General features: G+C 57.4%; 1 protein-coding gene and 2 long non-coding RNA genes across 5 annotated transcripts in view; 2 read left to right on the plus strand and 1 right to left on the minus strand.

Annotated features, from left to right (window-relative positions):
* Window positions 1–314: 314 nt before the first annotated feature.
* LOC115335434 overlaps window positions 315–24760 on the plus strand; it is a 37807-nt gene continuing 13361 nt past the window's right edge. For both annotated transcript variants that reach the window (XR_003921428.1, XR_003921429.1), the window contains exon 1: window positions 315–951. This is a non-coding gene — a long non-coding RNA (uncharacterized LOC115335434). The remainder of the gene's footprint in view (window positions 952–24760) is intronic.
* On the plus strand, window positions 2033–4506 carry LOC115335435. Of its 2 annotated transcripts, none has more exons than XR_003921431.1 (5): window positions 2033–2146; window positions 2364–2717; window positions 3688–3818; window positions 3909–4132; window positions 4401–4506. It is a non-coding gene; the product is annotated as an uncharacterized LOC115335435 (long non-coding RNA). The 2 variants fall into 2 exon arrangements; XR_003921430.1 differs by having other exon boundaries at window positions 4387–4501.
* WNT2B (Wnt family member 2B) lies at window positions 2142–20552 on the minus strand. The gene is made up of 5 exons (XM_030001122.2): window positions 20353–20552; window positions 6311–6531; window positions 4374–4651; window positions 3665–3929; window positions 2142–2589 (listed from the first exon to the last, which is right to left on the minus strand). Exons 1-5 carry the CDS (start codon window positions 20514–20516, stop codon window positions 2360–2362), a joined length of 1158 nt encoding a protein of 385 aa, XP_029856982.1. The 5' UTR covers window positions 20517–20552; the 3' UTR covers window positions 2142–2359.

The raw sequence follows: 24760 nt of genomic DNA on the forward strand, positions 1-24760 counted from the left end.
TGCCTCTCCTCTAAATTCAGAGGGCTTTGAAGGGCCTGGGGTAAGACCTGGGAGCCTCCCAGGTAAACACCAGCTTGAGGGCAAGTTCTGCAAGAGCAGAGAGGGCGAAAGGTGCTGCTCAGCCCTCTCGCACTGTCAGTATGGGATTCAAAAGGGAGATGGTTTATTCCTGTAAGAAACAGGCTAGGCAGCAGGGAGGTGGGATTCCTGTAACTGTTTTAAGAGCTCTGTTGAAACATCACCTTTTTGCTTGTCTGTGGCTCTGCAGCAGCTCTTCTGAAGGTCGTTTTTCTGTATGAGCAATCTCGGTGGTCTGGCATGGAGTCAGGTGCTCTAATCTGGCCCATGGCAGACTCTAAAATTCTTTGAGCAGTTCCTATCAAAACAGTTTTCAAAGAGGTTTTCCGTCACCACTTAAACTAGTATTTCCTAGGGCCACTGGGTAAAATCCCTGTTCAGAGATGCTCTTCATGCAGTAGCCGATGGGTGGCTTAGGACCAAAATAATCTTCTTTGCCTTAATCCCATCCTGCTACTTTGACCTTCCTTCAGACATCGCCGTTGTAGCCTGCTCAGCTCCCTCTGCCCACACACCTTGCTGCTGCTGGGAGAGAACCCTGACTCCTTGGAGAGCTTCAACAGCCCCTCTAGCAGCAATAGCAGTGTGAAAGCAGATCCTAGTTAAAAGTATTTACAGGTGAATGTTACTGTTGACTTGTCCTTTCCCATTGTTGTTGTAAGCTTGTAACTTCCATCAAAACTTGCTCTGAGTGTGTGAAACATCCTTACCTGCCCATCAGCATGATGATGATCAACATTAGGAAAACTAACAACATTTTTCCTGGGTCAAGGAGAAAGCACAGCCCGCCCAGGGCAACAAGCAGCTGAGCTGTGGGAGGGAAGTGCAGAAGCAACCCTATCAGCTTCAACATATGCTCAGGAATTGATTAAGGTAATTTTTTTTCTTTTACCTGGATCAATGTAGTTTGCAGGTTCAGCTGTCTTTCTTGTATATTAAGTCTGTTTGTGTGGATTGGTACCTTTTGACCAGACTCTGTAAAATACCTGTGCACTAAATAAAGCACCTTTGTAATCACTGCTTGCCCAAGTTGTGGGGACAAAAGAGTTGAGGAAATTGCCAGCGATGAGAGGGGTTGATGTCTGTAATGTATCTACTGGCAGGTCTGCAGCTGCCTGCCCCTCCTCTCATCAGCTTCAATTTTAGTTGATAGTTTAAGTTTCAGGTGTTTGGGGCTTTTTTTATGGGAAAGGTTTGGAAGCTAATCTAGCATCTCCTGTTTGACCCAGCGCTATGTTGTTAGATGTCCTGGACCGTGCTGCTGCTCATGAAGGACTCCCCTGGGGCTGTGCACGCTGGATTCCATGGCTCTGCTTTGTGGGAAACAAAATAACTCCCGGGGCGGGAGCTGCAGGCAAGCAGGTAAAAGAAATGCTGCGGGCTGATTCCTGCCTTGGGGGAAGCACCCAACTGGGTGTGCAGGAGTTCAAAAAGCAAAGAACATAATTTTCTGATATAGGTTTATAATGAATTTTGACTTAAAATAATAAGCAGTATACACAACATACAAGTGAATTTTACAGAGACGCTGTTGTATCTGTTGACTTAAGAACCTACCAGTAAGTTCACAGATTTTGTTTGCTTTCTCTAGCCCTCTGTGTCTGCCAGCATCTAGGGGTGGCCCTTGGCTTTGCGCAGTCATTCAGGTTTCAGTTCCAATTTACAGCTCCGCTTGTGACCTTCGCTGGGGAGATGGGGAGAAGCCTCGTGCAGAGGTTGCTCTTGCTCAGCGGGGTCAGCGGTGGCCGGGGGCAGTGTGCCGGGTCCACTCGAGGAAAATGCAGGGATCACGGAACTGCCTTACAGGTTTGCAACACTCTTCCTCTGGCCTTGCAAAAAAGTAAAAGCAAGGATGCTTTCTGCAAGAGCAGATTATTCTGAACTAGTGGTTTTTTGCTGGTGAAACTTTACCGCAATGTAAATTCTGTGGGGAGGTGCAGGTTTCCTCAGCCATCACATCCCGATGATCGGTCCTCCAAGTCTGTATCGGTTGCACCGTCCCTTTGCAAAGAGAACAACGGGCAACAGCAGTTTCACAGTTGAAGCAAGGATTGCAGACTCCTCCTAGGTAGGGGATTAGTTTTGCTGAGCAAATAGAAGGGTCCACAGTACCTCCTGGGAAATGCAGTCCTTTCTTTAGTGCTTTGCAGAATTAATTAAATAAAAGCCATGCAGTTGAACTACAGCTCCCAGAATGTCATGGCCCTCAGGGCACAGGGTTTTAAAAAAATTGCAAGGGGGGGTGGCGGCAGTGGATTCTTCCCTCTGTGCTCCCATCTCCTCAGGTCTGGTCCAACCACTCGGCCCGTTTTGGTGCTTTACACGTGTGCACGTCCACAGTGTCCTCGCACTCCTTGCAGCGCACAGCGCAGCACCAGTGGAACTTGCACTCACACTTGGTGATGCGAGTGACGCGCGTGGTGTCGTACCCCCGCCCACAGCACATCACCTCGCAGCCGTCCGTCCCGCGGGACATCTTGTTGCACACGCGACCGGCCGTGCCCAGGGAGCCTGGGGAAGGAAGCGAGAGCAGGTCAGGGTGTCCCTTCTCCATCTTCTTCAAACGCTTCCTCCCCCCGGCCCCGCAATTGTTAGCAGCGGTAAGATGGGGTATCTACCGTCTGCAACGGAGACCTCGGGTACGACTGCCTTAGCAGTAGTGAAATCTCGTACCTGTCACAGCACGTGCCACAGCACGGTGCCGCGGCGTGGCTTCCGAAGGCTGGGCACAGGCTGCGGGGAAGAGGTTGCGGAGCCTGTGCTTGCTTTGCTCTAAGGGCGGGGGTTGCAGCACGGGTAGCGAGCCTGGCCAGGGATGCAGCTTCGGTGACCCTCTGCATGGCCCCTTCCCTGCACCCGCTGCTGGAGCCTGCACCGCTGCTGCCCAGAGCGCAAGAGGAGGGGAGGGACGGGGACGGGCTCTCTGCAGCCCCTCTGTGCCCGGGGGGGGGCCCTGGAGCAGCATATGCCTGCCGAGCTGGGCTTTGCAGCTGGCAAAGCTAGAAATGCCCCCTCTGCTCAGGCTAAGGGCTCACTGAAAGGTGGCAGGAGCACGTGCTGCCTTCCTGAGCCCCCGTGGCTACTGCGAACCCCTGACCCGGGGATGCTCCAGGCTGAGAAACCATTGATCTTCTCTCTGCAGGAGCTGAGCAGCGCCGACACTGCCTTCCCCACTCTCATCCCAGCCTTGGGCTGTGTTCAGAGAAGCCGGCAGCCTGCTGCACAAAACGGGCTATTTATTGCCTATTTAAGGGAGCTTTGCTCTGCAGGAGAAAGGCTCTGAGGAAATGCTGCACTACGTTCATTACAAGAGGCCTGATGGGTTTGGATCTTTGGTGTAAAGCCTGGGGATTTTGGACAAACCTAGTCCTGTCTGTGCAGGTGTGAGGTGCTGTGGGGACCCAGTGCTCCAGCGAGCACCAACACCCGCTGAGGGCCTGGGTAACCCCCCGCTGGGGACTGGGGTTCAGTGGGGAAGCTGACGTCTCAAACCATCCTGGCCAGGCTGGGCTAGTTGGGAGCTGCTGGCCTGTCAGGAGAGGAGGCAGAGCTGCTTTTGGGTAATGACTGGAGCTTTAGTTTTTACCTGCTGACTTGTCCATCACGCAGTAATCAGGTGAGTTCTCAAAATACACCAGATCTGTTTTTGTGGGCTTCCTGAAGTTCTTGTTGGCCACCGTGAAGCCAGTGCCGTCCTGGTTCATCGTCACCTGGATGGCCCCATTGTATTTCTTCCTTAGGTAATCCCCTGTTTTTCGAAAATCTGACATTGCCAGCCAACAAGTCCTTAGTGTGCAGGAGCCGCTGACCCCGTGGCATTTGCACTCCAGCTTCAGGAAACGCTTCACAGCCTGTGGGAAGAGAGATGCCATGAGGACCAGCGGTCACCCTGGGCATCAGACATCACGCCTGGGTCTGCTTGTTCCTGGTGCAGCTTATCAGCCCTTGCCTGTGCGGGACAGGGCTCCTAACAGGAGAGGGGTGCTGCGTGCGGAGGGCGCATTCCCACGGTCACTGATGCCAGCATCAGTGAGGATGCGTGCTGGGGGGAAAGGTAAGCAGGGTCCTGCCATCCCCGTGGGGCCGCTCCCCGGGCAGAGCGTGCAGGAGGGCACTGGGAAGGGAGGGCAGCATCCTGCCCCCGTCTGCAGCAGGACCTGCCCTCCGTGGACACCCAGGGTCCTGCCCGTATCCTGCCCGTATGCCCGAGCTGCTCCCGCTGCCCGTTCCCCTGCGAGAGGTGCCGGTGGAACGGCGGGCCAGGCGCTCGGCTCGGCCGCGGGGGCTGCGCTCACCATCCTCCCGCAGCGGTTGTTGTGCAGGTTCATCAGCGCCCGGGCGTCCTTCACTTTCTTCTCCTTGGCGTCCACGAAGGCTTTGGCAAACCGGATCCCGTAGTTGATGTTGTCGCTGCAGCCGCCCCAGTCGAACTCCCCGCGCTCGTCCTTGGAGCGGCCCCTCTTGAGCGGGTCGCAGCTGCAGGCCTTCAGGTCCCCTTGGCTGCACGCCCGCGTGATGGCGTAGACCACTCCAGCCGAGGAGATGGCGTAGACGAAGGCGGCCTCCCTGCTGCCTGCCATGGGAAGAGAAACGGGGATGGGGAGTGAGCGTGCCGCGCCGTGCCAGGCGCCTGCAGCCCACCAAGGAGCAGGGCACCGTGCAGCAGCACCTTCGCGGCCGGGGGCAAGACCGTCCCGCACACGGGTAAGCCAAGCCTGGCCATCTCTGCCAGCCACCGAGTCCAGCCTCGGCTTCCCTGGCACCTTTCAGACTAAGGGGAAATTCATGTTGAGGCTCAGCGTGTTGCGCCGCTCTCGGGACTGCCCGACCCGTCCCCCTCGCTGACCTGCGGCTCAGGGGCCATGCGGTGCCCGTTGGTGCTGAGACTGCAGGACCAGCCAGCACCCTTCAGCCGGGGCCGCCTCCCTCCTGGGGTGATGCTGAGCGCGGGAGCTGGCGCCAGCTCCGGCCCGGCTCGGCTTTCCCTGCGTGGCACAGCTTGCCGCCTGCTATTTTATGTCTTTGGTTCAAGTTCGCAGCTGTTTTTATAATGCTGTAAAAGAAGCTGCAAATCAAAACCATGTTCGTCTTCATTTTGAGAGCCTTTGAAAGCAACTTCAAAGGCAGCAGAGCTCTCTTTGGGCCTCGCAGGATGGGGCTGTGGCGAGGAGCTTTCATCATTCCCCATCCTTTGCCAGGAGAGGATGCGGGCAGGAGTAAAGGTGCCGTCGCGGGGACGGAGAGGCTGAGACCATGCAGGCTGCAGCACGGCAGGGCGAGTGCTGCGTCCCGGCGCTCGCAGCCCCCTTCCCTCCAGCCAGCTCCTTGCTGGGGGTCTGGTTTGCAGTCTCTGCTGCTTGTCCGCCCCGCCGGGCAGCTGCCCCATCCCCCCGCCAGCTGGGAGCAAGCCCCCCGCTCCCCGGCTCCCTCCACGGACGCTCACATGTTCTCCATATGAGCTGCTCCTGGAGTCGAAAGGCTCTTCCCAGCTGCCTTTGATTTGGAGGCCACGTGGCTGGATGCACCCCGGCACATCACGGGGCGCAGCAGCATCTGTCCCAGAGTGCCGTTGCCTGCACCGGGGCTCACGCCGGCTGCCGGGGTCCGCTCGCTGCCGGAGCCCTCCCGGGGGGCGGCTGGAGCCCACGATGCTGCTCCTGCTCTGGAACCACCCCTGTCCCCATCGCACCCTTCCTCTTTGCTCCTTGAGTACATCCCTGCTGTGTTGTATCTGTCCCTCACCTGGAGCGGGAAGGTCCCTCCCGGGCAGGGTCTGCGCCCAGCCCAGCCGTTCGTGCAGGGCTGATGTCTGCCCCGCAGCCGTGGTCCTCCTCCACCTTGGAGCCCGAAGCGAGGACTGGAGCCGTGGCTCTGCCTTGCCTCCCTTGCCAGGCAAGGGAACAGCCAGTTCCCACGTGAATTGCTGAGTCCTGGCCAACCCTGCTCTCCAAATATTTATATATCCCATTACTGTTTACATATGAGCCTGTTCTCTGGAGGTGTCTCCTCCTTCCCCCTTCTCCCCCAGTGCTCCCCCTGTTCCATCTCATCTGGTGCAGCTATTCTGAATGTAGTGCTCCGCTCCCATTACTGCTTGATTAATTTACAGGGAAAGGCAAAGCTCTTCTAAGGGAGTAATCCAAGCCACTGGGCACGGCAGCCCAGCGAGAGGAGAGACTCTCCCAGGGAGACAAGGCACGCGGTAGTGGGAAGGGGATGGGGCAGAACCTACTTCGCAGCATGACCCGGCCAAAGACGGTGTGGTCCCGGTCCAGGGTGCTGCAGTTCCAGCGGTGGTGCCGGAACTGGTGCTGGCACTCCCGGATCCACTCCTTGGCTCCCTCCCCGACCGACTGCATGATGTCAGGATATCTCTGGCACAGCTGCCGCTGCTTGTTCACCAGCCCGGGGATGTTATCGCAGATCACCCTCGCGCCCAGCGCCCCGATGTACCTGTGAGAGAGAAAGGTGCCACATTACCACGCTGCCCACGGAGGGGGAAGGTGCAGGGCTCTGGCTCCCCAGGTCCTCACCCTGCTGGGTGAGAGGGCTTATATTGAAGCCCACTCTTCCCTCTTTTTCTTTCTAGCTGTGTCACAGCTGCTCTGTGCTCTGCCGAGGGTGTACCCCCCACAGCGGTGTCCCCTCCTTGCAGCATCCCCTCGGCGTGGGCGAGCCAGGGATGCTGCGGAGCATGCTGCTTGGCTGCGCAGCGAGACCTGCCCTGTGCTGTTGTTCAGACAGGCAGGACGCAGGGACAGGGCACTGCTGAGCCATCACAGCTTTGGTCTTTGTGTTTAACAAAATAATCCTGAGTTGCACCAGCCCGGGGCAGGCGAAGCTCTGCTCTGTGCGTGCATCGCTGCGGCAGGGAGCAGGGGGCCCTGTGGAGCCCACCTCCCCCAGGAGACAGCCAGCTATGGGTGCTGCAAGTGATGGGGCCCATGCCCCTGAGAGCCTGGGCTCTCTGTGAGCTCCTGGGGCAGCAGCGGAGGAACTTGCTGATGTGCAAAACCTCCCTCCCTCCCTCTTCCCTACATCCCAGCCCCGCTCTGCAGCCCGGCCCTGCTGAGCGCAGCAGGATGGAGCCCAGTTGAGACCAGCGCAGCTGGTGCTGGTGCAGGCTCTGCAATGTCTCCTGCCTGCACACTGGCTGGGGACACGGGGGGAACAACAGTCCATGGCACAGCTGTGATGCTTGTGTGGGGGAGAAAGAGGAGCTTGCTTCACATCTTGTTGCTGCAGTCCTCGTCCACACCGTTAAGCCCCCAGCTATCTAGTCCTCTCTGTGCATCTCTTGCACCAGTGAACAGTTATGATCACACCCTGAAGCTGGATAACCGGGAGAACTACTACGCTGTGCCTCCTGTCCTGCCTGTACCCTGCCTGCATGCTGGTCCCCTGCCTGCAGCGGTGGGGAGAGGGCGGGAGCTCGGAGCAGAAAGACAATGTGCAAACAACAGTCTGGTAGAGCCTGGCTGAGCCCCACGGGCAGCTTTCCACGGACACAGGGGAGGGACCCCGAGCTCTGCCCCGCAGCCTTGCACCAGCCCGGACAATGGTGGTGACGTGGAATTTTCCATCCCGCTCAGCCCCTGCCTGCGCCGCCCGCTCGCCCCAGCCAGGCAGCGGCTGCCTGTGCCGGAGGATGATGTTTGCCACAGAGCGTGGAGCTGTGATTCTGGCTGGAAGGGATGAGGTTTGGGTGGGATTCAAATTTTTCAACCCCCCCCCGACTGGAAGTAAGAACCTTCCTTTAATAATAATAAAAAGCAGTAAGCTCGGGCAATATTTCATTGTCTCTCTCTGGCCATGTTCTATCACTTCTATCATCGGCCCCAGAGAGAGCTCGCAGGCTCAGGAAAGCCCTGCGAGTGCAGAAAGCAATGGGATCTGTTCCCTTTTTTAAAATATTTTGTTTAAACGTTGGCAGAAGCACAAGGTCATCTCAGGCTGGAGCTGAGGATAATAGACCCGGCTCCCCATGGCTTTGCAAGCCCCAACTCTGAGGGCCAGCGAGCATTATTTTCACAGGCTTGCTCGTCAGCCTTTCATCCTGCAGAGCAGGGGAACAAGGGAGATGGCGAAACCGTTCAGGAAAGAAAAGCCAACAGGAGCTCATCGAGCAATGCCGACTGCAGACGTTTAATTGCCTTGCTCATGCTGGGCTGCGAGAGCGGCCAGTTCCTTCCCGTGGTGAGCAGGGCAGGGCGGAGGAGCATCCCACCAGCTGGATAATGGCACAGGCCAGGGGTCTCGAGTGGGGCTGCAGAGATCCCGTGCGGAAGCGTATGGCCAGGTACCCTGGCCCTGAATTTGTTCTGCCCAGCCTGCCTGGTCCCAGCAAGGATGGGGACGGCTGACGTGTCCCTGCCCACGCTGCCAAGAGCCGGGACGAGGCTGCTGGGAGGCAGCGGTGTTGCAGGATGGAGGTTGCAGCAGCAGCCAAAGCTCCCCTTCACTGGAGGAAAGAGATGCTGGGAAAGCTGGAAAAGGTAAAACGTTCTTTGATGGGCCGCCTCACCAGGGACCTTGCGGGAACGCCATCCCCTGTCCGCCTCCAGCGCTGCTGAGCTGCGGCACTGGTCTTTGGTAACGTCGGTGGGCTGTAAGCAGGGCTGGCTTTGGGGAGACACGCTGGCAGAGGAGCTGCCTCCACGCCGGGAGAGCCGGCAGATAAAGCACTGACTAACACCATCCCCTGGGAGACTGAGATCAAGGAAAACCCTCCAGACAAGATAAACACCAGGCGCTCCCTTTTTCACACTGTGAGCTAATTACTTCTCGTTAATTCTCCTGCCAAATACCCAGATCAGAGCAAACATTATCAGCAGGAGAAAGTGGAAGGAGAGCAGGGTGAAGGGCACCGACCGCCAAGGGAGCACCTGGCTGTGCAGGGTCCCAGACGCCCGCCGGGCTCGGTGGTTGCACCTCCCTTTTTGCTTGTGGCTGCTATCAAGCAGCATATTTGTTGGGGTACCTACACGCCTCCATTGGAGATTATGTACTGAAAACCATCCTATGGTTGCTGTGGTGTTGGAGAGTGGCATGGCACAGCAAGGGGGAAAATTCCTCATGTGTCTTGGAAAGGCTGTGGTTATCTCAGTGAGACCGAGATCTTCCATTTCGTGAGAAATACTCCAGTTGGGTTCAGCTACTCTGAAATGGAGTGAGACGGGGAACTTCAGAAAATTCTGCCAAGCAGAATTTTGGGAGGGGAAAAAACCCAAACATTTGTTTTGGATTGATTAAAGCATCCCTTCCGATTTTATTTCTAAAAATATATGACATTTTAAAAACACTGAAATAGGAAAGACAATGGATGTTCTGAGAAGTTCCCAGCTGCCTTATCAGAACTTCATTTTTAAAAAATGAAGTTGTGCTGGAAGTGGCAAGCTTCTGTGAAATGCTGTACTCTTGGGGAATCTGCATTTTTACAGCAGGAAAAAACCCCAAGCCCTGAGTCCAGAAAAGTCTGTGAGAGGGAACTGCTCCCGATGCTGGAGGCTGCTTGGGCCTCGGCTTCTGCATGGTCAGACGGAGACCGGCAGGAGCAGCCTGTGAGAGCCGGGCAACCTGCAGCGAGGAGGAGCTGGGAGGCAGGGAGGGAGTTAATAATTAAGTGCACGTGGGGATAATGATCCCCCACCTTGTCAAACAGGGGTCCACGGGATGCTGCCTCCTGTGAGGTCCTCTCACAGTGTCTGTTTGCTCAGCTCAGGCAGAGGGGCTGGCACCGATCCCTCCGACAGCCTTTGGCTGTGTGATGCTGCATCATTTACTTCTTGCAAAGCAGTGTGCAATTGCAAGCTTGCTGTGTTTCCCATTTGCTCCTAGAGTTCAGCGGCCAGGAGAAGGGTGTGAGACGCAGTGCTGATGGAAATGCTGTGCTACCACGCGTGGCACTGGGCCTCTGCCTCCCGCCCTCCCTTCCCCGTTCCCTGCAAGGAGCGACTTGCACAGCAGCAGCAGAGACCAGAGAGTTCATGTTACAAAGGCAAGTGTTTTCAGAGCCTGCCAGGTAAAGGAGGTAAAGTGCTCCTCGCTCCCTGCTAGCCTTTCTCCTCCCGGCAAGTAAATCCATTGCATGGACACATCGACGGGTGCAGCTGAAGCAAGCTCCTTCGCAACAGCCCCTGAGCGCCGGCCACTCCGATGCACTGGGGGAGCAGGAGAGAACTGTCACATGTTGGCTCCCAGTTGTTGTTCTTGTTCTAAGAGTCTGCTGACTTCAACTCTTGTAAACAAGGAGAAACCTAAATTGCTTCTAAGATAAACATGCAAATCAGAGGCAGACGCATCTATTTACTTGGCAGCATGCATTTTGTACTAACCCCCTTCCACGGCTTGCCTCCGTGCTGTATGTGTCCTGCTCCCGTGCTTCCCACAAGAGCCCGCCCAGCTTCCCAAAGGACTTGCAGACTCCTCAGGTTGCTCTCGCAGAACTGCATTGCCCATGTCGGGTCTCTGCCCTCAGCTCAGACTGCTCTGGTGAAAGTCTGAACAGCTCAGAGCTTTCCTATCCACGGCTGCTCTCCTCCCTGTACGTGCAGTTCCCTGCGGGTTAGGAGGGGATCCCCACAGTTGCCATGTGGGCTGCGAGTTCCTGGGATCTGCTGCATCTTGCCCCAAGGATCAGATCCCAGTACGCCTCGTTCCTTCTCCATCTTTGCCGTGCTGGAATCTTTTTCTGGATCAATGAACTGTGCTTTTGGCACCCACATAGTGTACGCAGCTTCCCAGTTGCTGAGCTCTTTAATAGGAAAGACCAAAATACTCAGGAAAAGCACCGTAGCCCAGGTGTAGTGGCAGGGAGATCGAGAACGTAGCCAGAGCCTAAGGCACCTTACCAACAGGCAGATGGGAACTTCTACTGCCGGAGAAAGGAGACCTCTCCAGCAACCTAGGCCAGCCTGCCCCAAACGTGTCACCTGGCCAGGTAAGCAAACTGGCTGTGGGGCTGCTGAGGGGTTTCTCCGGCCCCCAGGAGCACCATGCTGCTTTTATGGGGGCTTGGGGGGTGCTCTGCGAAACAGCGGTCAGAGGGAACCATCGCTCTAGAGATCAAGGTAGGAAGATGCTCCAAAGGGGAATTCAGTTTCCCGTTCATTATAAATAAACAGCCCCCAGCAATATAGACCTGGGGCACATCCCAATTTTTTTTGTAACTCAGAGCTGTTGGCAGTAATTTTGTTTAATTGCTAAAACTCTACTGGCTGACCCAGTGCTTTGTGGGGGAAGCTCTCCAGTCCCAGAGAGGCAACGGCAGCGAAGCCCCTGTGCACACCCAGCTCCGGCCGTCAGCAGCCACCTGCGAAGCGACGTTTCTCCGGGGAGCGGGTAAGTCAGCCCGGCGGAGGCGAAGCCTCGTACCTCTGCGGCGTGCCCGGCTGCCGCTCGCTTTGCGCAGGGCTGGGGCGAGCATTGCGAGGAAATACCAGCCATTGCGGGGCTGCGGTCACTGCGGTGGCCAGGGAAAGCTCTGCGTTTCCTCCTGGTGCCAGCCCAGGGCTTGCCTCGTTGCGTGGTACCGGCCTTTGCCCAGGCGTGCGGGCGCGGGGTGCTCCGGTTACGGCTCTCCCAAACAGCCCGGCTGCTCTCCTCTCGTGCCAGCCACGTGCCCTGGCTTTGCAGATCGGCTGCCTCCGCGGCCTCCCGCATCGTGGTGACCTGGGAGATCCGAGACCGGGAGAGCCTTAGCTGGAGTCACGCCACTGTTCCGGACTCGCTAGTAGGTATCGGGTGGAAAATGTCTCTTGGAAAATGAGGTTTTGGAGAAAGGAAAGCATTTCATGGGAATGGGTACACTTTAGTGGAATTGGAACTTGCTTTTGTTTGTTGCTTCTCCATAATGCCAAGGTGTTGCTGAGAAATACAGTAGTGCGCTAATTCAGTTTCTAGTGAAAATTCTATTAGACACACTGCTGTATCTAATATTTCATTTTGCACCATTTGTGTGGCACTGAAGAACGTATTTGAGCACTGCTTGATTTCCAAAGGGAAATTTTTGGAATTGCCATTCTCAGCCAAATGAGAATGGCAATTCCAAAAATTTCAAATTTACCTGTCAATATTTAAAATTTTTGCGCTCTGCTTTAGAATTAAAACAGCTGCTGAAATGTTGGAAATTCCCACTGTGGGCAAATCGGGGCTGCACCAATACCACTGAAGGCACGATTTAAAATTAGATCAATACAAGCTGAGCTTAACTAAAATCACTGTCATAGGTTGGCTTTACACTGGGAGAAGGATGCCCGTGCAAGCAGCTACGATGATGCAGTGAGCCAGAGTCCAGGCGCAGGGAAGCTCAGCCGGGGCAGCTCCGGGTGCCTCCGGCTGCTCCCCGGCACGGCGCGGGGCAAACGTCCCCAACCAGGGCGGCCGGTGCCGCCCGCCGGCTGCGGCACACGGGGAGCCGGGGCACGAGGCTTCCTCATGTCACTTGTTAATGCAGAGAGAGAGCTCATGGCTGAAAAACGACGGCAGGTTAACACATCTCCTTCCTGTGGCTTCCCTCTTCCCGAGGATCCCCAAAACACTCTGCCAACTGTTTGTAACTCCTTGTTCGGCGGCCGAGCAGGGCGGGAACAGAAGCGCGGGGAGGGACGCAGCAGCCGGGGGGGCAGGAGGTGCTCTGGCCAGACGCAGCACCATGAACCCTGTCAGCGCGATGGCTTTGAAATCGTCGGGAGATGCTCCTCCGACCTGAAGCCGGCTCTCGGCACAGGCAGCAGGCTTGGCTCCGACATCCCATCTAATGGGTCTTCAGCTTGAGAATTTGTCTTTCCTGATACTGCCTCTCATCAAGTGCAGGGTGCTCTCAACTTGGTTAAGGCAATCTGGACTGCTTAAATCGCTGGACCCCCGGCCGTGTCAACTGCTCCCAGGGGTTCCTAACAGGCTTTTCTTACCGGCAGTAAAAAGATGCAGGCAGCCTGACACTGTGTGCACAGCAGCACTCAGGGGCTCTAAACTTGACCAAGCCACGTTTAAAACAACACAGAAAAACAAAACAAAAAAGCAAGGAAGCAAGAAAAGCACCAAGGTGTTGTTCCTGGCCACGTTAAGCACGCCTCTCAACTCAATATCCTCTGATGGCCGCCAACCGCCTGTCACATGTAGCTCTCCCACCTAATATGACTCAGGCAAATAACCTCAGCACCGTTTGGAAGAAACGCTGAGCTTTGAGCCCCTCCGCAGCTCCAGTGCCACCAGACACCCGTGAGCCGAGCCGTAACTGGGGTTTGGTCCTGGTCATGGTCAACTGTGAATGCTGCCTGCTCCCAAAACCAGCCCTGGGAGGGGTGGCCTGGCACTGGTTTAAGCTCCACTGTCACTTATGGCATTGGGGGTTTCCCTAGGTCTTTCTGCAAACCGAATGCTGTGAAAACCCCAGAGTTCCCCTTGTCCGTGCCTGGGTGAAGCATGGTCCGGCTGTACCTCTTCCGACTGACATGTGCCCGAGCCCTGTGCCTGTGAGGACATCTCCAGCCTCTTCTCCTGGACTAGCGCTGGGGGACGGCAGTGCTGCCCCGCAGCTGCCGGAGCCCCGGTCCCTGTATCCTCAGGTGGGAGATGCTCGGCCTCTTGCACCATCCATCCCACAGGCTGGGGCTGTGAGCTGGTTTTGCGTAGAGCCTTGTCGCTGCCGACTGGTACTCCAGGAGCTGCTGAGGTTGAGGTGAGAGCATGGTCTGGCTTCTTGGTGGTATCGGAGGCTGCTGGAGTTCTTCCCCTGGGGAAACTGATTCACCTCCCCATTGCTCTTGTAACCGCTCTGATAGTCCTGAAAGATCAACTTGGGAGCCAAACTATGTTGGCTTCTGTTCTCTTCCCATCCCATTGAGTCGACACGAAATCTGTATTTTGGTGGGAGGCTGGAGAGCCCTAGGCAGCTATTGGAGACACCTCGTGCAGATAGGATCAAATCCAACATCCCTGCCTCTTTGCCTGATAAAGAGCAAATTCCAACGCGCCTGGCAGCATTTCCCTCCTCCAGTTCTTTGCATACTTCCCAAGGATGCTGTACTTTCCTTCCTCTGCTCTCCCTGGCCGTGGGCAGACAATTTATAGCCAACTGCAAAGCACTTTGGGTTGCAAGGTGCTATAGACATTTGAGATAATATTTTATTATTATAAACCTGAGTATTTTATTAAGCCCCACTGGGAACAGGGCCATCCTGGCCTGCTGGAATTGTTAACGCCTTGGAATGATTAATAGTCCTAATTTCCTCACTTAGAGCCACTACTCTGTACGTTGAGAGTGTTAGTCTCACTTGAATAATTTTTAATATCATAATGCTGAGCCACTACCAGTGCCATTCAAGGGACATATTTTTCATTTTCTGCACCATGATCTTTCTGTTTCTTGTGTATCACCCTTTTTCCAGTTGTGTGCCTTTGGTTCCTTGTCGGAGTCCCCTCTCTGTGGTTTTCCTGCACCTATGTGCAGTCAGTGGGATGCGGTTTCTGTGGGAAGGACTGAATTGTCCGGGAAACACTGCAGTCCCAGGGAGCTGCACCCAAATGAGCGCCCTGCCCTGCTGTCCCCTCAGCTGACGTGGGAGGGTTTGCTGTTGGCATCTTGTATCGAGAGTGACCTGGAAATCGAGATCTGCTCTGCTTGCTGTGGTGTAAAGGCAAGATATGGTGTGCGCAGAATATATATTGGGTGAGCAGCAAAGCCCCTGAGTGCTCAGGCCGCTGCAGAGCCAGAGGAGGGGTGAGGGTGGGAGGTTATAAAAGCACAGGGAGAAAAAGACTCCAGTGCCTTTTGCAATAGTGGCCAAAATCTCGCTCAGGGCTGGGTGAAGGCTATTCCTCAGGGGCATTGTTGGCAATGTATGAATACAATGCAAATTGCTCATCAAAAAAATGCTTTATCCTCAAGTACCAAATTTTTTCTCCCAAAATCTCAAAGCACTTTGCTAAGAGGTGGGGAGGTAAGACAATCTCTGGTGGTAAAGTAGGATGGATGATTCTTTTGCCCATGGCATATCTTGTGTGTTGGGTGCGAGCTGCTCAGAGCAGAGGCTGCGTTGTTTCTACAGGACCTAGCCCAGCACAGTTCTCCTCACAGTGGGCTGCAGGCACTGCTGAAATCGCTATTAGCAATAGTAAAAGCTAATGACTTTGGGAGAACAGAAGGATTTTTTCTTCTGCATTTCTTTCTAAGAAAGATTTCCTATAGGTGAAAGTGACCATAATGATAAATGAACTAAGAAACACAATTAGGATTATTATAAAGGCACCGAGTGACTGAGAGAACCCATCTGTTCGATACACCCCAACCAAGAACACCAGGACTGCTGCAAAGGCCACAGGGTTCATTCTCCATCAGTCTGACGTTACTTTAAAACTTATTTTTCAAAGCGCGGCTGCCTGGACAGCCGGAGCTGCGGAACGCCTCGGGATAAAGACTTCCTGGTCGCTGACCTCCTGCTTTTATTGCCACGTAAAGCGCTCTGCAACAACAAACGTAGTACAGCCGGTGCGAACCCCCGGGGGATCCCCCGAGCGCTGCCGCGCTGCACGTCGTCTCCCCTTTGAGATGACAAGTTGCCCTCCTGGTCCCTCGCCTCCGACAGCCCTGCGGCCGAGACCGGGCGGACGAGGAGCTGCTCTGCAGCGGGGGCACTCGCGCGGGAGGGAACGGTTCACCCACGGCGCAGGACGGCATCGGCGGGAGCTACGGGCAGGCAGTCCTCGGAGCCGCCGCGCGAGCTGCTAGCCCCTCTGCTAGCGAAGCCCTCCTGGGGCTGCTGCAGGTCTGCCCCGCTGAGACTGGCACGGAGGGGGGGCAGCGACACCCCCGCGCGCCCCAAAGGGTTACACCGACTGGCTGTGGAGTTGCTCCATGCAGCTGTCTTTCCCTTGGCTTAATATCAAACATTCCTGTTGATGCTATTTCCCTCCCACACACCTCAGTGTGATGCCTGTTTAAATGAGCTCCTCGCTCCTATATCCACACATACGCATGGCTCCATTTTTCCACCGCTCTTTGTGCCCATCCACTGCACCTGGACCAGGACCCAGCACTGGTGTCACGATGGAAACGCACGGCAAACCCCGGAGAGGAACAGCTGTGGGAGCACTGCTCCTTCCTACCGATCACGGTGGGAACGTCCCCTTCTCCACCTGCGCTGGGGATGTCCTCGCCAAGCCCTCGGGAACAGCTTGACACCAGCTCCCGAGGTTGCTCTAGCACGGAGGGTGCGACAGGCACTCCTACTTCGTGATTTGCCCTTGGTGCGTTTTCCCTGCCCGTGCACACACACCTCCTTCCCTGGCCGAGGAAGGGAGCTGGAGCGTGGTGGCTGCCTAAATCTGGACTAGAGCATCCCTACAAGTGCCTGTCTGGGCATCGTGCCCCGGGGTGCAGCGGCTCCCCGGGAGCCCCCGTAACCCGCCGATGCCTTGAGGAGCCCCACGTGGCCGCCAGGCCCCTGCACGCTCCCCGACCTGCGCCCAAGCTTGCGCTAGTCTTCCTTCCACAGATTTGTTTTATCTTTTTGGGAGCCTGATGCCTCCCATCTGTTCCAATGCCAGATGAAATTAAATATTTGTAGTTTCCAAGGGCTGTGGTTAGCAATAAACAAGTTAGCTAACGAGGATTTGGTGCGCCGGGGGGCTGGGAAGGTTCACGTGGGCTTGCAGGCAAGCGGGTATGTGTGAGGGTGGGGTGCAGTGGTGTGTGTGCATATGGCTTTGTGTACATTTTTCTTTAACCAAACCTTCAATTTAAAATGGCTTTCCACACCAGAGCAGCTAGCAGGGCTCTCAATAGCCAGTAAACTCTACTTAGTTATTTACACCAAGTTTGTTTATTGCACAGTTTATGTTTATAAGCAACATTTGTTTAATCTTCCAAATCTTTCGGAAGGAATTTCAGAGGCCACTTTTGGGGCCCAATGTCCTCTCGCAGCACGTGTGGGGCACAGCCCTGCCAGGCAGGCGCCCGCCGGGGAGAGCTGCCGTCCCCCGGACGATGCTGTTCTCCCTACCCGAGTCCACTCAAGTGTAAACGGGATTTAGGGATTTTCCCGTTGCATTCTGTCTTAATTTCCGTCTGTGTTTCAGCTGGTATTTTGTTGCTAAGTAACACGTGACAGTTTGGGAACATTTCTGCATGGATGCTGCTCCCCACAGCCACAGCCGTCCTGCTGTTAGTCATGGCGGCCTCGGAGCCCGGGCAGTGCCGCTGGCCGCAACCGCACCAGCCCGAGCCCATCATCTCTGCCCGCACAAACGCTCTTCTCGCCGCTACGTGCTCGGAGCACATGCACACGCACATGCACTCATGGACACCTTTTCGAGCACCAAAGTTCACCAATTCCTGGCATTTTTGTGAGGCAGCACGGGCCGTGCCTGACGTCACTGAAAATTAATAATTTGCAATTGTTTAGAAGAAACATTTGGTTGATATTTCCTTTCCATGTACTGTGATCAGAACTGACCCATTTTTTTCTATTAATCTACTTTAAAAGTCAACTCTGAAAATGAGAAGCATTTCCTCTATTTCCACAAGTTTATTGTGTGTGAATCCCTAGAAGAATTTGGCAATAATAATAATAAGGAACGATGATGCACCACCAAATGTATTTACTGTAATATCAGTAGTGCTAAGGATGTGCTTGGAAACCTATGTAAATCACTGAATAACTTTTTCCCAAACCACAGCTGGTTGAAACCATTTTCAGTAAAACACAATTTCATCTAAACATGCTATTTTATCAGAACTGACACGTCCAGCAGAACAGCGCTCGCTTCAATGAAGGCTTTTCTTAGTTATGTTTTGGTCTACAGAAGAGAAAGGACAATTGAAAATGTTAACTTTAGAGTTTAACGTGTTCGGGTTTTAATTTTTTTTTTTTTTTTTTAAGTCACGTACTTAAGGTCTCTGAGACCAATTCTGCTTAGCGAACATATTCAAAGGAATCGTGCCTGGCTGTGCCACAGCTGAGGAGCCAGCCAGGCTGCGCAGGGGAGCTGCCCGGCCCTGGCCACCCCGGGCTGGGCTCCTGCCCCAGCCACACTGGGGGCTGCCCCCCACTTTCCCTTCTCCCTCGAACGAGAAGCTGACAGCCGGGGACTTGGTCTGCAAGCTGTGAATACGAACTGCTGCGGGAGCTAAATCTAGCTTCCTCCAAATAAGCCACAGCTACCGAGGATTAAAATGTGGCTGGTTTTCTTCCCACTGGCTGGGAAAAGACATGCGCTTGTAATTAGGGCAGACACCACAGCGGAGTCATCGTGAGGAGAAGTGGGGTACAACAGCAAGGAAAATAGGTGTTTTTCACGCTCCCCCGAAGAAAGAATTTTCAGCCTTCAGCCAGCATCCAAGCGTGTTACCAGAACTGCCCAGCTAGGAGCAGATGATGCCGTGACTACTTGGTACCTCATCTTTTTCCAGCTACTTTACCCCACGCACCCACTCCTAAGCCCTAACGAGCCTCCCCTTCTCTTGCCTCCTCGATAATGATGAGAAATCATCCAGCCTCTCCACTGCCCTAAGACTCTTCCTTCCTTCCTCAGCTTTTAGTGTATCAGCAACATCACCTTCCGCACAGATGCTGTCCTGTCTTCGCCTGCCCTGATGGGTGGGGGCAGATCTGGCGGCTGGAAGCCAGGCCAGCGCTTGTATCAACCTGATACTCGCCAACAGTGACTCATTTTCTCGCCCAGTGATTTCAGTTCCCCGTGGGCTGATCGGGCTGGAGGAGATCTCCTCTGGGCATGGCCGGGAACGGCATTGCTATTGCTAGTTTGCATTATACGTGCCCCCCGAAGCCTGTGCTGCTCTCTGGAAGAAGTCGCTCCTCACACAATCCACCTTTTGTGCCTGGTTGCAACCCGCTGCCCGAGCAGCACGTCCCCTGGGCTCCCCGCTCCCTCCCAGCCCTGCAGCTTTCCCGTTCGCCTTCCTCACCCTGGAATTGCTCTCCCAGGGATGCCAGCGTGGCCACGACTGCCACACGCCCCGATGTGCTCTCAAAACACTAGGAATACTTGTGTTATCGGCATGACTATTAAGCGCTCCCAGGCCCTTGCAACATGCTCCACGGTAGTTGAGGAATTCCAGAAACCACCGTTCTCTTTCGGTGGCAGATGGGTTGAATTTGATTAAGTTCTGCTTCATCCACTGCAATGTGCTAATGAGATGGTGAGACTGGCATGGAAAACAGTGTTTTCCACAAGATTAGAAACGACTTTTAAGGGTGGGGGACACGGAGAACTTTGCTGTAGCAAAGGCTTTTTTTCTCCAGTGTTACTGAACTACCAAAGCAGCACGGCATCCCTTGGAAAACTTCACGGTCCTTGTTTTCCTAATTACTCTCAGTCTGCATACATGAATTTTTATTGTTACAGGAATCGGGACAGGAGGAGACTAATTTCTAGAAGGCTGGTATTTTCTATGGCATCACGTCTATCTGTTACAGAGCCTCATCTTATCCAAATGAGGGAGAACAGCAACTTCCCAGCTTACCAGAAGCTGCAATACAAGCGCGGGGGGCAAGACCGCAGCCCGTCGGGAGCTGGGAGCTCCGGCGCGACCGCCGGGTTGCAGAGCGGGGCTCGGGGGAGCTGAGGGTCTAAACCGTACCCAGGGGCTAATCCTGCTCCCCGCCGCTGCTCGGGGAGGGACGGCTTGACGGGGGGGTCACGGCGCCTGGGGCTCGGCTCCCCGGCAGATGCGGCGGGAGCCGGGGGGGTCCCCGCGGCAAGTCCCGGCCCCCGGGCACAACCGGGCGGCGACGGCGCTTTCGGGGCGCGGGGTGCCCGGGGAGCACTGCGGCGGCTGCGCCCCGGGGAAAGCCCCGGCCCCGCGGCAGGTTGGGGGCGAAGGCCGTTCCCCCTCCGCCGCTCCGGCTTCCCCGGGAGCCCGGGCCGCCGCCGGAGCCGCGCAGGTGGAGCCGGGGAGAGCCCCGAGCCCGTCCTGCCGCGGGGCTCCCGGCCGGGACCGGGACCGGGACCGGCACTGGGACCGGGACCCGCGATGCGCCCGGCGGGGCGGGGGGAACCGCGAAGCCCCGGCCGGTGCCCGCCGGCTCCCGCTGCCCCGCGCGGGGCTCCCACGGCCGCACGTCGGGCGCCGGGCTCCGGCTCCGGCACGGCGGGGCTCGCTGCGCTCCCGCCGGCGCTGCCCCAGCCCCGGGCCGGGCTTCCCAGCCCCGTCCCCGTCCCCGTCCCCGTCCCGCGGCCGAGCCCGGCGCAGCTCCCGCCGGCGGCGGCCCGGGGACCGTCGGGGCGGCGGACCCGTCGCGGGGGACTCACCACCACGAGGAGTCGGCGCGGGGCGTCAGGGCGAGCAGGAGGAGGACGAGGGGCAGGCAAAGCCGCGGGGCCGCGCCCGCCGTCCGAGGGAAGGCTCCGCACTCCGCACGCCCGGGGGCCAAGGCAATCCCAGGAGACGCTTCCAGGCGGTTTGGGCTGAGCATATCTCTCCGGGGCGGGGTCCAGACGGAGAAATGACCGGGGAGGGGGGTCCTGCCCGCGCTCCCCTCGGGGGCACTGCCCGTCACGGCCCCGCGGCGGGGCTGCCGGCTCCGCGCTGCTGAGCGAGCCCCGGCTGGGCCCCCGCTCCCAGGCGCATGCTGCTGCGCGGGGGGCGGCAGGGCCGGGCCGGGCCGGGCCGGGCGGCGGCGGGGCTCCCCGCGGGGTCCCGGGCCGAGGGGGGGGGGGGGGTCTCAGCGCGGCCGGCGCCCCCCGAGCGGCGCGGGGCGGGCGGCGGGGCCGGGCCGGGCCATAGAGGTCCTTGCGCGGAGGGCGAGGACGCACTGGGGATGGGAGCGCGGGGGCCGTGGCCAAATATTGACAGCGCCCGCCGTGCTGCGGGCTCTCATTGGGCAGAGTCAGAGGCGCGGAGCCGCCGCTCCGGCCGGGCCGACCCCCACCTCCCCAAGGGCACGTCGGACAGCCCCCTCCGGGCTCCTGCCCACCGCCGCCGGGGCTGCCCCTGCCGCCGCCCCGCCGCCGCCGCCGCCGCGCCCGCGGAGCCTGGGGAGCCGGGAGCGGGGGCCGCGGAGCCGCCGGCCCCGCGGCCCGCCCCGTCGGGCTCCGCCCGGGCCAGGGGCGCAGCGGGATGCTCGGGGCCGGGGCCGCCGCCGGCTCCTCCCGCGCTCGCCCCCGCCAGGTGTCCACTGCAGGGCGGGAAACGGCCGGCCGCGCTCCGCGGGGGCTCCGCGGGGCCTGCGCGGGGGGTGCGCGCCACGCTTGGGGGGCCGCCGGCCGCGCCCTGCCCGCCCGCCTCCGCCGCCTCCCCGCGGGGCCTCCGCCGCCGCTGGCAGCGCTCCCGCGGGCCGGGGAGCCGGCGGCTCCGGCGCTGGCCGGGCGGGCGGGGTGGGGGGGTGGGGGTCTCGGCGCGGGCGTCGGGGGAACCTGCCGGCAGCGGCCTGGGGGACGGGGGACACAGCCGCTCTTCTTGGGACAGGCGCTGCCGGGGGCCGGGATGTCCCCGGCGAGGGCCACCGCCTTCCAGCCCTGGGACCGCCGCCGGCGGCTGAGCACCAGCTGCCCCGCTTATGTGCCAGTTTGGCCAGAGGTTTCCCACGTCTGCCGTGCCTCTGCCGTCCGTGGCTGCGGGACAGGGAGCTGCCCTGGGCTCTGAGCTCTCCTTCCTTCATCGCCCTGAAACTGTCGGCTGGTGGCCGGTGAAGACCAGCCTTACCTGGGAGCTCCCGCTTCCCCGTGTGTTCCCTGGCTGGCCGGCCCTTCCACACCCTCGAGGTCAGCAGGCATTAGGCTGCAATGGGTAACCTTTCATTGCTGGCACTTCCCAATATGCCAATTATTTAACGGGATTGTAAACCTCGTTATCCACCAAAGTCCTTTTCGCATTGCTGGAGCCCTCAGCCGCCCCCTCCCCTCCTCCCAGCTCAGCTCATTCTGCTCCTTCCTTCCCATTCCTGTTGCTGCAGATCAGAGAGCGACTTCCCCGGCCCGAGGGAAACGGGGACTAGAAGCTTGCACCTGGGTACAATCCAATTATACTTTGGAAAACTGCAGCTACAGAAAGCTGGTGCTGGTAGGGTGCTCTCCTTTTGTCAGAGAGCCCAAATGGAATATTGCATTACAGCTTATTCATAAAGCAATTGCACTGAAAAGGCCGATATTTATAGACTCGTGTGGAAGGCTGTGCATTAGTTTAGAAGACCCATCGCAGCGGATAGCGTGCTGGGGTCTCTGCTGTTGCCGTTTTATGGGCTTTTCTCTGTTACTGGATTGTTTTCATTCAAAGAGAGGAGGCTGAGCTCTCCGTATCCTGCTCTGATGGGAAAGGAAGGGGAGAAGGTGACAAGCGCCATGTTTGTCTGGGTGTGCAGGTTTCAGCTGTGATGTGGTGCTGGGCAGGAGACCTCTGAGTCGGGCTGTAACCAGCTCCAGGATGAGGGCAAGAGGCAGCCAGTGCAGGCAGCAGTGCAGGCAGCGGTACCAGCCCTGGGAGGGGAGGGCGACGGGTGTCTGCGGGGGGGGGGGGGGTCACAGCTGAATTTAGGTGTTGAAGTGGCATGCTTGGGGCAGATTTCACAAAGCTTTGCACCCAGCTTGCTGAATTTCTCTGTCAACCTGTTTGCTTATTTTGATGCTCTCCTCCACAAGACCCAATGGGCAGCCCACGAGCTGTCCCCTGGACTGCCCCGGGTTTATGTCAGGCTCTCCCTTGTCTGCCTGCATTCAACAGCAAGGAAGGCCGGGGCAGCCCTCGCTCCTCCAACTGCGGCTCAGCCAGGCAGAGACTGGCATTTGATCTTTCATTCAAATTAGCAGTGCTCTCAGGATGTCTGGGTGCTTCGTCCACATGAGCTGTGGTGAGTAAATAAACAAGGCTCTGCTTTCAAAGGCTTTCACGATTCATTAACTTCAAAGGAACGAGCTCTCTATTTTCTTAGTGGGTCGGTCACTCCAGAGACTCGCTCTGGGTGCCGAAGGTAGTGGCTGCTCACACCGGGAAGCCGGAGCAGCTGCTGCAGGGCCCGGCGTCACACCTTGCGCAGCATGGAGCTGCGGCGAGGGGCAGAGGGACAGTCCATGGTTGGTGTTACCCTTAGGGAGGAAAGCAGGGTAAGGAAATGATCGGGTGAGGATGGTCTGTGGCATTCCCTGCCCCAAAGAGAGGCTCCATAGGTGGCATCCAGCCTGCGGCATGCTCGGGGCACCATCGGGCAGGGTTTGCCAGCCAGGGAAGTGTACCAGATCCATGCCTGCTCTGCAGAAGTCTCCCCATCTTTTCATGGAGGCGAAGGCAGGGTGGTCTTGCCTGCCCGTGCCGTCTTCCCATGGGTGAGGGTGCTCTGCCCCGTGGGCAAGGCTCGCTCTGGCAGTGCGAGCGGGGGGGGTCGCTCTCCCTCCCCAGCTGTCTCCCCCGCTGCGGCGCTGGATTCCTGCTTTGATTGTGCAGGCACAGGTGCTGGGGCTGCGCCAGGAGCGCGCAGAGCTAGCGGAGATTGCAGAGGGATTGCTGCACCTCCAAAATGCCCGTGCTGGGCACAGCTAGGAAGCTAACCTTTCATGTGGCAGCCCCAGGAATAACTCGGAGCCTTGCATAATCACAGCTGCCTGGAACCCCAAGGGGCAAAATCACTGTCCCGGGATAACCCTCAGTGCCAGGCCTGCTGATCTCATGGGAAACCTATTGTCTGAGGCAACAAAGCCCCATTATAAACATATTTATTGGGAACTTAATTTGGGATGGATAGTGCGGCCCAGCCAAGCTCCTGAACTTGTGCAAAAGGGATCGCAGAGGAGCTGTGTGCCGGTGGGGCAGTGCAATGGGCACAGCCTCTGCTGGGCTCGTCTCCTCTCCGGCCACAGCACAGCAGGGCCTGGGCGCCGCGGTGACACGGTGCTGGACATCGTCACTGCCCAGCACAGCAGCACCAGTGGAGCCCCAGACGAGAGCCGTGTTTGTGGCAAGGTGTCCTGCTCTGTGCTGGGATCTCCGCTGCTGGCCCCGCGTCCCCCGGCTTGTGCCACGGAGGATGCTCGGGGAGAAGCAGTCCCAGGCTGGCTGGAGGCAGGTAAGGGGTTCCTTGCTGGGGGACAGCACTGGGACACAACAGCCACGAGAGCCGAGTGGTCTCTGCAAGCTGCATCTGTCTGGTTCGGTAAAGGAGACCCTGTGGTTAGCGCTGAGCCACAGCCTCGGGTGCTCTGAGCCCTGACAACTTCAGTACTTAGTTATGAAAGGAAGGTCTTTTATCCCCCAAAAGAGCGACAACTTCCAATGGCTGAGCAGTCCCCGGTTAGCCCCTGGCTATCTCTCCGAGGTCTGAGATGCTAAGAATACATTTTGGATAGCTACAAATAACCAGAACGATGAATTGACCCTTCATAACGGCCTCCACCACCATAGAAACAGGAGCCAAACAAACAGGCACGAGCCAGCCCTTTTAGCAGAGTGACGGCATATGCTTTGTTAGTCTATCCCCTGGTTCCCCTGTTAATTGCTTTGTTCCTTCTCAGATTAATTGATGAATTACTGTGTGGACATGCCGCGCCCAGCTTTGCAGCCACGTGGTGTTGGTAACCCTTTGGCCTCCGTTGATATCTGGGCACACTCAACGTGAGGACAGTCTCCCCTCTAGTGCGTGCCTGCTGGTGCCCAGCCGGAGGTGGTAAATCAAGCCGGTGCCTGATAAATGCGGGAAGGCATTTGGACAGTGGGTCCAACTGCAAGCAGAGG

This window comes from Aquila chrysaetos, chromosome 24 (assembly GCF_900496995.4).
Source record: "Aquila chrysaetos chrysaetos chromosome 24, bAquChr1.4, whole genome shotgun sequence".
Taxonomy (NCBI): Eukaryota; Metazoa; Chordata; class Aves; order Accipitriformes; family Accipitridae; genus Aquila; species Aquila chrysaetos.